At 48.2% G+C, this 13,882-nt stretch overlaps 1 protein-coding gene across 3 annotated transcripts in view; it reads left to right on the top strand.

Annotated features, from left to right (window-relative positions):
• LAMA3 (laminin subunit alpha 3) overlaps positions 1-13,882 on the top strand; it is a 260,515-nt gene that overhangs the window by 142,111 nt on the left and 104,522 nt on the right. For all 3 annotated transcript variants that reach the window (XM_024984437.2, XM_059881027.1, XM_059881028.1), the window contains 3 exons: positions 1,259-1,374; positions 3,002-3,213; positions 4,179-4,383. In XM_024984437.2, coding sequence (XP_024840205.1) covers positions 1,259-1,374; positions 3,002-3,213; positions 4,179-4,383 — 533 coding nt within the window. The remainder of the gene's footprint in view (positions 1-1,258; positions 1,375-3,001; positions 3,214-4,178; positions 4,384-13,882) is intronic.

Raw genomic sequence — 13,882 nt, 5'->3', positions numbered from 1 at the left:
AGACTCTGTAAACTGTCAGTGGGTGCTGCTGCTGCTGCTGCTGCTAAGTCGCTTCAGTCGTGTCTGACTCTGTGTGACCCCATAGACGGCAGCCCACCAGGCTCCCCCGTCCCTGGGATTCTCCAGGCAAGAACACTGGAGTGGGTTGCCATTTCCTTCTCCAATGCATGAAAGTGAAAAGTGAAAGTGAAGTCGCTCAGTCGTATCCGACTCTTAGCGACCCCATGGACTGCAGCCTTCCAGGCTCCTCTGTCCATGGGATTTTCCAGGCAAGAGTATTGGAGTGGGGTGCCATTGCCTTCTTCCATCAGTGGGTGAGTAGTTGACAAAGATGGTTGAAATTTCCTACAGCATTTGTTACTGGTGTGGTCTGATTTATACAGGTACAGAGAGAATACAGGGCGGTATTTTTAAAGACTGGGGCCACAATTATTCATAATAGAGTATCTGATAGGATAGGCATTTCAGGGGCAAGCCACCATATGAGTCTCCCTATCGGTCCTGCCGTTTCAGTTTGCTTACTCTCTGAAAATACAGAATGAGGACTTCCCTGATGGTCCAGTGGTTAAGACTGCTCACTTCCAATGCAGGGGGCTCAGGTTTGATTCCTGACCAGGGAACTAGCTCCTACATGCTCCTACTGAGAGTTCGCATGCTACTAGAAAGATCCCAAATGCCCTGACAAAGATCAAAGATCCCTTGAGCTGTGACTAAGACCTGGCACAGCCAAATAAATATGAAAGAAAAAGAAATACTAAAAAATAAAAATAAATAAATAAAAATACAAAATTCCACCCCCTGGAGATCCAGGGTCATCGCAGGGATGGATCACACAGGGCCCTGACATCATAGTAGGTCTCTGTCTCCTGTCCCCGCCCAGCACACAAGGCTGCTGCGCCTCTGAGCAGGCGCTCCAGGGGGTCTGTCCCCCCAACTCATTATCATTTCCCTAGGGGGAATGTAGCCTGAGTCTTCAGCACTGAGTTAGGGTTGCTTTGTGATTCTTTTTTTGTAAGTTCTGTTTCATGTGGTCTTGGACTTAACAATAAAGAACACTGATCTGGCAACCCACTCCAGTATTCTGGCCTGGAGATTCCCCATAGATGGAGGAGGCTGGTGGGCCATAGTCCATGGGGTTGCAAAGAGTCAGACACGACTGAGGCGACGTAACACGATCTTAGTGAAGAGAAACCATGGTGGAGCCGTGGGTGTGCCGTGCTGCTGAAAATCCAAAGACGTGCTGACACTTTCCCTTTAGGTCCGTATCCTAGTGGTGCCTGCAGAGAATTACGACTACCAGATCCTTCACAGAAAATCACTGGACAAGTCATTGGAGTTTGTCACCAATTGTGGAGGAGACAGTTTTTATATTGAGTAAGTATCACTTTGTGTGAGGGCTTCCTAGATGGCAGTAGTGGTAAAGAACCCGCCTGCCAATGCAGGAGACACAAGAGAAGTGAGTTCAATCCCAGGATAGAGAAGATCCCCTGGAGGAGGGCATGGCAACCCACTCCCTTATTCTTGCCAGGAGAATCCCATGGACAGAGGAGTCCTTAGGGTTGCAAAGAGTTGGACATGACCGAAGCGACTTAGCATGCACACATCACTTTGTGGCACGGCCATGGGAGGCCTGAGGCTCTCCCACATTCCCGACCAGAGCAGGAGGCCTGGGGAGGGGTGGCCCTCGGGTCTGTCTTCCTCCTCTGAGCGCCCAAGGGAGCAGTAGTGAGTCCCCGATCCTCGGCACACGCTGACCTGTGTACTATCTCATCATGTCCATCTGGGCGGGATTTCCCTCTTCAACTCTGATCTCAGCAGATCACCCCCAAGCCGGGATTCACAGGCTGCTTGGGGGTTTCTCTTCCTCTTTGTTGCTTCCTGTTGACCAACTCGGATTCCTGAAAGATACCACACAGGGTTTCCTCCGCTGCAGGGCACATCAGCCCTGATTCCCGCTCTCCTTTGCACTCTCATCAGTGGGGAGCATTACAAAGGGCCGGGCCTCCCTATCCTCCCTTGGTGGGTTCCCAGACGCTAAGAGCCTAGAACAGCCCTTAGTTTCAGTTCCTGTCATTCTTTCCTGCAGACCCCTCCTCCCTGCCCCCTTGTAGATTTCCTGAGGAACCTGGGCCTCCAGAGGGTGGAAACCTCTTGTACAGAAAATATGAAGAACAAGGGTTCTGAGGTCAGACCACTGTGGATTTGAATGCCTACCCCACCCTCCATAGCTCTGTGGCCTCAAGAATGTTGCTTAACTTCTAGGAGCCTTAGCTGTCTTACCTGTGAAGTGGGGCTTTGGCCTAATCGGTTAGGTGGTTGTCAGGTTAACGTTGTTCAGTCACTAAGTTGTGACCAACTCTTTGCGACCCCATGGACTGCAGCACATCAGGCTGCCCTCTCCATCACCAACTCCTGGAGTGTGCTCAAATGTCCATTGAGTTGGTGATGCTATCTAACCATCTCATCCTCTGCCACCCCCTTCTCCTTTTGCCTTCAATCTTTCTTAGCATCAGGGGATTTTCCATTGAGTTAGCTGTTACCGTCAGGGGGCCAAAGTATTGGAGCTTCAGCTTATGAGGTTAATGAGGTGAAGGGAAAACTTTTTAACATACATGTTCAGTAAAAGTTGACAATTCACCTCCTCCTCATTATTATCCTAGTTGGTATATCATAGCACATGCAGGTATAAATTTTTTGGTGACTGCTGTATTGAGATAGAACCTATACACCGTACAACTCATCCTATAGATGAATCTTCACCCTTTTATTCCAGCCACCAAAGGTTCCCACCCACCAGTCCTGTGATGAGTCCTGAAGTAGATGGGGGTGGGTGGGTGGCTGTCAAACACTGTAAGTCCAGGGGTAGGGTTTCCTCTCACTTTTTCCTAGACTCCAGAGCCCCTCTCCCAAAACACTGCTTGCTGGGGCATGGGGAAGGGGAAGGTGGGACCATTTCTGGGCATGCCTCCCAGGATCTCACTGTGTGTTCTTGTTCCCACAGCCCCCAGAGAGCCTCTGAATTCTGTAAGAATTCTGCCAGATCCCTGGTGGCCCTTTACCACGAGGGTGCACTGCCTTGCGAGTGCCACCCTGCTGGGGCCACTGGCCACCCCTGCAGCCCCGAGGGCGGGCAGTGCCCGTGCCGGCCCCACGTCATCGGGCGGCAGTGTACCCGCTGTCAGACGGGCTTCTACGGGTTCCCGCACTGCAAACGTAAGTGCACGTTCGGGGCGGCCAAGGTCATCTCTGGTGCAGGCGGATGAAGCCCACCCAGGGCAGGGTTTGTCCAATTTCACTGTGCTGGAGACTTACCTGGGGATCTTGTGAGAGTGCAGATCCTGAGTCAGGAGGCCTGGACTGGGGCCTGAGAGTCTACATTTCCCGCAGCCACTCAGAGGATTCCCATGCCGCTGGTCCAGGGACCACATTCTGAATAGCAGGCTTCTAGAAAAGACGTATTTGTGTCTCCTGGGCTAGGGGATCCATGCCCTTGGCAAAGCAGGTGAAGGGAAATAACCTTAAGCTTCAAAACACTGGACAGCTCGGCCTTCTTCCTAGTGGGATGGGTTAGGCTTCAGTTTTTGCAGCCTAACCACCAAAGCTTAATTGAGGTGGGAGGAGACCCAGGGTCAGAGGGTCTCTGGCCTCCTCACTGAGGAGGCCATGGATCTTCGTCTAAGAATTGTCCTGCCGCCCTAGACAAGGGGCAGCCCAGGCTGTGTGAGGGGTGCAGAGGCCCCGTGTGGAGGCCAGCCTTTGCCTGCTGCAGGCCCCACCCCTGATCTTGGGCCCAGTGCCCTGGGGCGACGTGAAGGCCCGTCAGGGAGACTGGGAGGAGCAGACCCTCTGACGAAGGCCAGACCTCACGTTAGAACGGCACGCAGCCTCAGCCTGGGGGTGAGGGGAGGCCCCTGTGAGTGTCTACCTTGAGGTCAGTAGGTCCATGATGCCTCACTCAGCGTCCACGCACTCGTCCACCCTCGGCATTGGATGTGGTTGGTCTTGGCCCCAAGAAAGGAGCCTTTCAGATCAACCACACTCAGTGATGCCATAATGAAGGGAAAACAAGACCTTACTCCCAGATACCCCTTGGAAGCTTCTGGAAACCCTGGCAATGCAGTTTTGCTGGAGGTCAGGGGTGTCTAACCCTTACATCGTGTCTCTTCATCCTTGGCCAGCTTGCAGCTGCGGCCGGCGCCTTTGTGAGGAGACGACAGGGCGGTGCCTGTGTCCTCCCCTGACAGTCAGGCCCCAGTGTGACGTGTGTGAGGTACACTCCTTCAGCTTCCACCCCCTGGCTGGCTGCGAAGGCTGCAATTGTTCCCGGACGGGCACTGATGGGACCACCACCCCGGAGTGCGACGGGGACCACGGGCAGTGCAGGTGAGGCCTGGGGGGCTAGCCTATCGCATCCTGTCCTGGGAAGGGAAGATGCCGTTGGCCCCCACTCGGGTCCTCATTTACTTCCCGAGTCAACACTGCTCGATGGAGTTCCCCACCCAGGACGGGCGTGGTGTGTGGAGTAACTGGTCCCCTGGGGCTCAGGGTAGCCTGGCAGAGCCTGGGTGGGCAGATGGCCGTTGCCTGAGGTCCGAGCGGCCTCACTGTCCTCTCCAGCCTCATTCTGTGTGTTTACATGCTGCGTGTGTGATAAAGTGATCAGTTCCATCTCCTGGGTCATCGGGTGGTGAGCGCCTCTCGGCCTGTACTGAGGTTTGAGCTCTAAACCTTCTCTCTCGTAAGCTGCTAGTTTTGTTAAGGATGGTACATGATGAAGTCTAAAATCCGGATCCTGCCGCCCTGATTCAGACAGGCGAGCTAGAGGCCGTGTGGGGTCTCCACCGGGAGGTCAGTTGTGGGGAGGGCAGCAGGGTGAGCAGTACCTATTGGAGAGCCTGGCCTGTGAGGGGGGCTGCCCCCGGGCCCACTGAGCACAGCTGCTGAGAGATGAGAAGGAGAGGGCGGCTCAAACAGATGCTGTGGGGCCAAGAGGCTCTTTCCAGCAGATTGGCTCCGCATATGAAACCAGAGGCTGGTGTCGCGTGATCCGAGTGATCAGGCTGATCTCTGCAGGACTGGAGAGTAAGCACAGGGGGTGAAGAAGAGGACCCTGTCTCCTAGAAGAAGAGGCTGGAAAGAATCCACAGGGATTATGTGGCAGGGAGACCGAAGCAGATCTTTTTCCATCCAGGCGAGTGTGGCATGCACGTGTGCAGGAGACAACATGAGAATAAGTCCATTCTGAGTCCCCTCCTCGTCACCCCCCTCCCCACCTCGGGTACCGGATGTCTGGGTCTGTGTCTGTGATCCGAGTGTGACAGCCAGGAGGGGCTGTGGCTGCTGGCTGGCAGGCGCCCGCACCTCCAACTGCACTGCAGCTGTGTTCATTTCCTGAGGCCGCTCTGACAAATGACCACATGCTGGGTGTCTTCAGAGTCAAAAGGCTAAAGTCTGAAATCAAGTCGACGGCACCGTGCAGTTTCTAAAGGCTCCAGCAGAGACCTTGTTCCGTGCCTATCTCTTTCCTTCCCATGTTGTCAACAGTCCTTGAAATTCCTTGACTCTGCCTCTGTCATCTTGTGGATTCTGCTTGTGCGTCTCTGTCTTCACACTGGGGTATCCTCTGTGTGTGTCTGTGTCTTTTCTTTTCTTTATTCTTTTAGCCTTTAATTATATATATTTTTACCTTTTCTTAGTTGAGGTACGGTTGATGTATAATATATACATTTCAGGTGTGCAACATAGTGATTCACAGTTTTTTAGAGTTAAACATCATTTATAGACTCTTGAGAGTCCCTTGGACTACAAAGAGATCCAACCAGTCCATTCTGAAGGAGATCAGCCCTGGGATATCTTTGGAAGGAATGATGCTAAAGCTGAAACTCCGGTACTTTGGTCACCTCATGCGAAGAGTTGACTCATTGGAAAAGACTCTGATGCTGGGAGGGATTGGGGGCAGGAGGAGAGGGGGACGACAGAAGATTAGATGGCTGGATGGCATCACTGACTCGATGGACATGAGTCTGAGTGAACTGCGGGAGTTGGTGATGGACAGGGAGGCCTGGCCTGCTGTGATTCATGGGGTTGCAAAGAGTCGGACACGACTGAGCGACTGATCTGATCTGATAATTATTATAAAATATTGACTGTATTTCCAATATTTTATACATTGCTGTAAAAATACCCTTGTAGCTCATTTGCTTTTATATAACAGTTTGTGCCTCTTAATCCCTTACCTCTCTTGGGTCCCTCCCTTCTTCCCTCTCCCCACTGGTAACCACTAGTTTGTTCTCTATGTCTGTGAGTCTGTTTCTATTGTTTTATATCCACTAGTTTGTTTTATTTTTTTAGATTCTACATATAAGTGATATGCACTATTTGTCTTTCTCTGACTTATTTCATTCAGCATAATGTCTTCTGGGCTTCCCAGGTGGCGCTAATGGTAAAGAATCCACCTGCAATGCAGGAGACCCGGGCTTGATCCTTGGGTGGGGAAGATCCCCTGGAGAAGGAAATGGCAACTCACTCCAGTATTCTTGCCTGGAAAATCCCATGGAACAGAGGAGCCTGGTGGGCTACAGTCCATGGGGTCACAAAGAATCAGACGTGACTGAAGCGACGTGGCACGCATGCACGGTGCCTTTCCAGTCCAAGCATATTGTTGCAATTGCAAAATTTCGTTTCTTCTTATGGCCAAGTAGTGTTCCATTATACATATATGTATACCTGTGTCTTTCTTTCCTTTTAAGGATACCAGTGGTATTGAATTTAGGACCTGCCTTACTCCAGTATGACCTCATATTGATTATGTCTGCAAAAATCCTCCTTCCTAGGTCACATTCTAGGTACTGGGGGCTTAGAACTTGGATGTATCTTCTGGGGACAGCATTCCCCTTTCTATAGCAGCAGTGTTGACTTTTCTTGAGGAAGGACCCTTGACCACACCTGTGATTGTTGCCCCATTCCTAGTAGTTCCTTTGTTCTCGGGGAAGGAAGCTGAATGAGAACTTGAGTCATGGAAGATTCCAAGACTTTAAAACCACAGGTTGTGAGTCTTCCCTGAGTCAACTTGGTTGTCCGTCCTTCTCAGACAATGAGCTTAAACGGAATGTGACTTGCGCAAAGAATTTTGAGGTGATACCAGAGAGTTCTCATCACAGTTAATGAACATACATTAGAATCTGTTCCCTCCGGTGCATAAGCTATTCTCTGGAAGGATACCAGGGATTTAGCTCATTACTTAAGACTTTGGGTCCTGACTGCACCAGTGGGCCTGTGAAGATGTCTAAGCCATTTCCAGTAAGTCCTGATATCTAAGAACAATGGTACTCAGCAGAAGCACAGACTCCTACCAGGACCTGTGGAGATGCCACAGAGCAGAAAGGTGCACTGTGCCAGGAGTTGCTTGCTGTCTTGTGGCCGGAGAAGATGCATAAATGGGAAGCGCAAAGGACCTAAATATGCCAGCCATGACCCAGTCAATGTAGAAGAAGAGAGACCAGACCAGAGGAAACTGAAGAATTAGAACTGGCTTCAGCACATTATAAAGAAATTATCTTCCAATTAAAAGAAAAAAAAAGAACTGCCCTCAGAGAAGGAAATCCAGGGTATTATAAAACGGGAAACAGATTGAACTAGGAATGATATTCCTTTTAATATATGTGAAAAACAAATCAAAGGAAAGAATCCAACACCTAATTGTTCAGAGGAAAGAATAGTCTGACAAATAAGTGGAAGAAGCAGAGGGGGACGTGTTAGCATTAAAATCCTTCCCCCACTCAAGGGAGTAGGAATATGGATAAAAACGGATTGCAATATTTAAAATAGATAAACTAGAAGGATCTACTGTATAGCACATGGAACTCTGCTCAGTGTTATGTGGCAGCCTGGATGGGAGGGGAGTTTGGAAGAGAACGGATACTTGTATATGGATGGCTGAGTCCCTTTGCTGTTCACCTGAAATTATCACAACATTGTTTGTGAATTGGCTGTACCCCAATACAAAATAAAGTTAAAGAAAGAAAGGGTGAAAGAACAAGGTTCCATTTGAACAGGAGAATGAGCAATGTATAACCTTGGGAAATACAAAGGAAAAACCAGATAGAAGAGCAAGAGGGCAGATAAACAAGAAGTGGAATGAACAGTCATGGGGAGATGGAATCCTGGCAGATACGGAGCCCAGGACATTGTAGTGGCCACAGTCCCGCTGCGTGCAGTGTCCCCATATTTAATTGAAAATAAAAACTCTCTAAACCACAGAAAGTGCAAACCAGTCCAACAAAGTTCCATTTTTCCATAATGACTTCTTTACTTTTTCTTCTGAAAAGAGGACACCCAAGGGAGGAGATTGGGGCTGGGACTGGAGGTTGGGGAACCATGTATGTGGGTGAGAGTAAGAGATGACCCCCCAAGGAGAAGGTGTAGACATGCAGGAGGGAAAACGGGTGTGGGGGTCCCTGTGATTAATCATCGGAGGCAAAGGAGCCACAGAGATGGAGAGGCAGTTTTCAGGAAGGAGGAGAAGGCGAAGAATTCACTGTCTTAGAACCAGTGGGAGAGTTTTAAAAGGGATCAGCGGCTCAACAGAAGAAATTGCTATGAACAGAACTTCACACACAGTTTCTCAAAGCTGCTGCCACAGAAAAAGGAAACCAAGGACGCAATGAAAACTATAAATATCAGGGCTTCCCTGGCGGTCCAGTGGTTAAGATTCCGCACTTCCACTGCAGACGGTGCAGTCTCAATCCCTGGTCAGATGCACTAAGATCCCACGTGTCCTGTGGCTCAGCCAAAAAAAGAAAAACGCTTAAGGCATCATCTATGAGAGAGAGATTTACTGTAGGATTTTAGATGCAAATTCTAGGGAGTGTTTAACAAACCTTCAGTAGCCAATGGCAGTTGAGTAGACTAGAAAATGCCTAACTGGGAACTGAGGCGGGCTGTATAGTAGTTTTGCCCACGCCCGAGGGAACATCAGCAGGAAGGGAATCTCATGGACCTGCATTGCACCCAAAGTAAAAGGTGACATTGTTTATCTTGATGTTACCTGAAAGACTGTAATCACCTAATGGGATGACACGTCTATCCATGATCAAAGTGGATTTGTCATGAAGGGCTCTTGGCAGATAATGTAAGGAAAACTTCAGTTTACTACATGACTGTAAATTGCACAGATTACCCATGATAATTCCAGTGTTGATGCCGAAAAAGCTTTTGACGGCCTAAAGGATTATTTCTTTAGAAAATATTAGAGGAAAAAATGCTCCCATCACCTCTGAAAAATTTCCTAGTGAAAAGGAAGAATGTGTATAGAGGAACCTAACATTCAAGTAAAATAAATAATCAAAGATAGCTGGACGTGAAAGAAAGTGTGAAAGTGTTAGTTGCTCAGTTGTGTCCGACTCTTTGTGACCCCATGGACTGTAGCCACCAGGCTCCTCTGTCCATGGAATTCTCCAGGCAATAAAACTGGAGTGGGTTATGAAATTATGTAAGTTATGGAAGTATGATAACACATTTATAGGAAACTTGGAAAATACAGAACAAGATTACATACAATTCCACTATATATTACTATTATTTTTTAGTAGATAAATTAGGATTTTTAGTTGGAGTTTCAATATTGAACCCTCAAAAATTAGTAGAATGAATATACAGAGAAGTAAAAGGATATAGTAGACCTGAAAAGCACTGTGAACCTATTCAACATAATTAAGATTTATACAAAATCACGGGATAGTAGGAAACAAATTTTATTCAAATTCCCGTAGACTGTAAACTGGAAGACAATGGAATATATCCAGGGACATAAAACAAGGTGCAAAAATTTCATGATATAAAGGTATTGACCAACTTCCCTTGTGGCTCAGACAGTAAAGAATCTGCCTGTAATGTGGGATACTCGGGTTCGATCCCTGGGTTGGGAAGAAGCCCTGGAGAAAGGAATAGCAACCCACTCCAGTATTCTTGTCTGGAAAATTCCACAGACAGAGGAGCCTGGTGGGCTACAGTCCTGAAGTCGCAAAGAATCGGACATGACTAAGCAACTAACACTTTCATTTTTCACTTTCAAAGGTACTGAAATCATACAGAGTCTGTTGTCTATCACTGTCCCACCAAAATTTAAAACTCTAGATTATATTTCTTTTTCAACCTCTGATTACTTCCCTGGTGGCTCAGACGGTAAAACGTCTGTCTACAATGCGGGACACCTGGGTTCCATCCCTGGGTCGGGAAGATCCGTTGGAGAAGGAAATGGCAGTCAACTCCAGTACTATTGCCTGGAAAATCCCGTGGACAGAGGAGCCTGGTAGGTTACAGTCCATGGGGTCGCAAAGAGTCAGACACAACTGAGCGACTTCACTTTACTTCACTTCATTGTATAAAAGATAAAAAGTCCATTGTTTGGGACAGCTCTCTGGATTGTGGTCTTAAAGGTTGATCAAAATTTCATTTTTTATAGCAACACAGTAATTTGCTTCCGCTTTTAATAATAGATGGTTATGCCGTCAGATTCTGTGAACGAACAAAAGGTCAGAATATCCTCAGAAGATTTTTATTGATCAGTGACAGATACACGGACACTGGGAATCACTGCTTTAAAAAAATACCATGATGTTGACCACCTTCAAGACATTTTAAGATTGATTATAGGAGATGGCAGTTCACCTGGACATCCAGTGAAACCCACAAGTGCAAACAGCTTGTGAGAAGAGCAGCAGCTAAAGGAAAGCCGTTTGCGGGGGGGACTTCAGCCAGTGTCACAGATTTACTCAGTATTTGTGTTAGATGGAGAAACAAAATGCCAGAGAAGGTCATAGACTTGGCATCCTGGGAACAGAAGTGCTTCCAGCTTGGCAGAAATCCACAAACCCCAACAACTTGGAGAAGCAATTCCTTTGATGCACCTCATCAAGGAATAGGAATGGTAAATTTCGGATGGCCTGCAGGCAAGCTCTGGGACACAGTGCTGAGCAGGGCAGATGAGGCTCCTGCCACAGGATGGAAGAGCTCAGCATTCTCACCTGCATTCCCTTTTCCTAGAAGCTCCCACCTCTTGAAGTTCTTGGGACGATTAAATAATCCTGTGCAAAGCAGTACCTGACACGCACTAGCGCGGGTATTAGCTGTTGCTATTATTTGCCAAGCACTTGGCTGCCTGCCTTCCGCCCTTTACACTTTGTCCCCCTGAAGCCCCACCCATTCTTCTGGCTTCAACCACCTCCATGCTGGATGATTCCCAGACCCAGAGCTCCAGTCCTGGTCCCTGAAGGACAGCTTATCCCACCTTCATGGAAAATCATTTCTACGTTGGTTCCCTTACTAGCTTTTCTTGTGGGTCTTAGAGGACAAGTCCCCTGACCTCTTTAAGCTCCTATCCCCTCACACATATAATGAAGTGTTAGATTAGATGATCTTTAGGGGCCCTTCAAGTCCTTGATCCTACTGCTGATTCTATATCTGAAACACATGCCGTTGTCTTGCTCTTCAGGCTATTCTCTCTTTGAACTTTAAAAAAAATTCTTTTTTTACTTATACGTGGCAGCCTTCTCTCTGTATCACCTTAGAATCAAGCCCTTCTCCCTACAGCCCATCAGGTGTCAACTTCTGAAACAGTATGTATTATCTCCCTTCCTTTCATGGCCCCTGCAGGTCCTGCACCTGGAGAAGTCCTTTTACAATTGATCATCTCTGAATTGACCTTCCTTTTGCTGGCGTACTTTCTCTCTCCCGCCCTCTCTCTCTCTCTCTCCTTCCTTTCTTTCTTCCTCCCTCCTTCCCTCCCTCTCTCTCTCCCTTCTTTCTTTCTTTTTCTCCTTAATTGAAGGGGAAATGCTAGTATGCAATCACCTCTCTCGGTCTTGCTTGGTCAGTCGTGTCCAACTCTTTGAGACCCTATGGATCCACCAGGCTCCTCTGTCCTTGGGATTCTCCAGACAAGAATACTGGAGTGGGTTGCTGTTTCCTCCTCCAGGGATCTTCCCAACCCAGGGATCGAATGCACACTCCTTCAGTCTCCTGCCTTGATAGCCAAATTCTTTACCACTGAGCCACCAGGAAGCCCATACATAATTGTACTTGGATTTAAAAATCTATTTGCTCCATAATTTTGTTTTTAATGCATAGAGAATATTGATAAATGCATGTTTGTGATTTCATCTTCTTGGTATGTGGGGGTTTTTGAAAATAGGATAAGACATTTCCTTCAGTCCCTGTGATTTTTTTTTTTTTTTGAGTCTTAAATTCTATTTTATCACTGTGTTTTATGGCTGAAACTATTTAATATATCTAGCACCTACTCCAGTTTGGGTGCTGTTTCTCGTACAGAAGGCACCCATGCCTACTAACAAGAGGTCATGGTCTGGCAGGGCAACCTCCACTCACCAGTTATGACAGTGCATCATAATGAATGCCGTATTGTGTGCAGGCTACTGGAGGGGGAAGTCGCTCTGCCCGGTACCCTGTCTGTCACATCACTCTCTGCACAAGAAACTTCCTTAATTCCCCATTGTCTGAGAGGATAAAGACCAGCTTTCCATGATCTGGCAGCCATTTACCCTAACTTAAGCCTTTTTTTTTTTTTTTCAGCTTTTCTGGTCTTTCTCTCTTTCTCTAAATGCTTTTTGCCAGCCTTCAGTTCTTCAGTTATGGGTTCTCCTTTCCCCTCTTCTGTTGCTGCTGCTGCTGCTGAGTCGCTTCAGTCGTGTCCGACTCTGTGTGACCCCATAGACGGCAGCCCACCAGGCTCCCCCGTCCCTGGGGCTCTCCAGGCAAGAACACCGGAGTGGGTTGCCATTTCCTTCTCCAATGCAGGAAAGTGAAAAGTGAAAGGGAAGTCGCTCAGTCAGGCCTCTTCTGTTACCCCCTCCCAATTATCCACATCCTTCAAGAGTTCTGTGTTAAAGGTACAAATGCAAAGAAGGCGTGAAGCCTCTGCAAGCCCCCAGGGATAACCCCGTTATCTCGCTGCCGTCCCATCTCTCACATGGTCACCAAACTTTCTGCGTCTCTGTGTCCTGTGTCCTCAGTGAAAATGCACCAAGGTCAAGACTAACTGACTGTACTTTGTCCTCTCCCTCTCATGTCCCCTAGCTCGAGCATGTGTCTCTAGAAGACACTCAGTAATTATAGGGTGAATAAATGAGCGGATATAAGGTAGGCTTTGGATTCCAGGTTAAAACTGGACTTGATGGGGGTTCAATATGACGGGACCCATGGTATTTAATGAGCAAAGGATAGAGTTCACCCTCATGCCTGACTTTCTGGCGACCTGCAAGACCCGCGAGCACCCACACATGTGCAGTCGTCTTTGCATAATGTTTGGCCCTGAGCCCGTTGCCGTGGAGATGACTTCACTTGACCGGCATACTCAGTGCACCTCCTGGCAGTGGCAACTGGAGCTTTCCTGCTATTGCGGTGAGGGCAACTCCTTGGGCAGCACAGCGTCTCTCTGGAGAAATGTGCGAGGTCAGGCTGACTTCAGGTTGTTTTCTAAAGATGTTCAGCCAGGCTTTGGGGGAGGAAGTTTCCTTTTTATTCCCCATTGTCATGGCACCACTCCAAACTCCTTTGTTTGCTTGTCTTTGCACAGGATTCATGTGCTCGGAGCTCTCAGCACTGCGTTGCTCAGACATTGTGTTCTCTACATTTTGGTGAATGTTTGCCCATCAGGTCCACCTGGGATCCTTGGGGTTCAGCTCCCAGGCCACTGCTCTCATCACCATGCTCAACTTTTTGCTTTTTTCCATCCACTCGTATGTGCTTGGTTGCTACCTGCGTGCTAAGTGAGGCTCAGCGCTTTATCCCGTGTTACCAACGAGGTCACACCCTCTCTGCCCAGCTCTCCCACCACGTCATCCCACGGTTGCCCTGAAATAAACAG

This window comes from Bos taurus, chromosome 24 (assembly GCF_002263795.3).
Source record: "Bos taurus isolate L1 Dominette 01449 registration number 42190680 breed Hereford chromosome 24, ARS-UCD2.0, whole genome shotgun sequence".
NCBI lineage: Eukaryota > Metazoa > Chordata > Mammalia > Artiodactyla > Bovidae > Bos > Bos taurus.
Note: the sequence above shows the minus strand (reverse complement) of the source record. Positions and strands in the feature narration are given on the sequence as shown.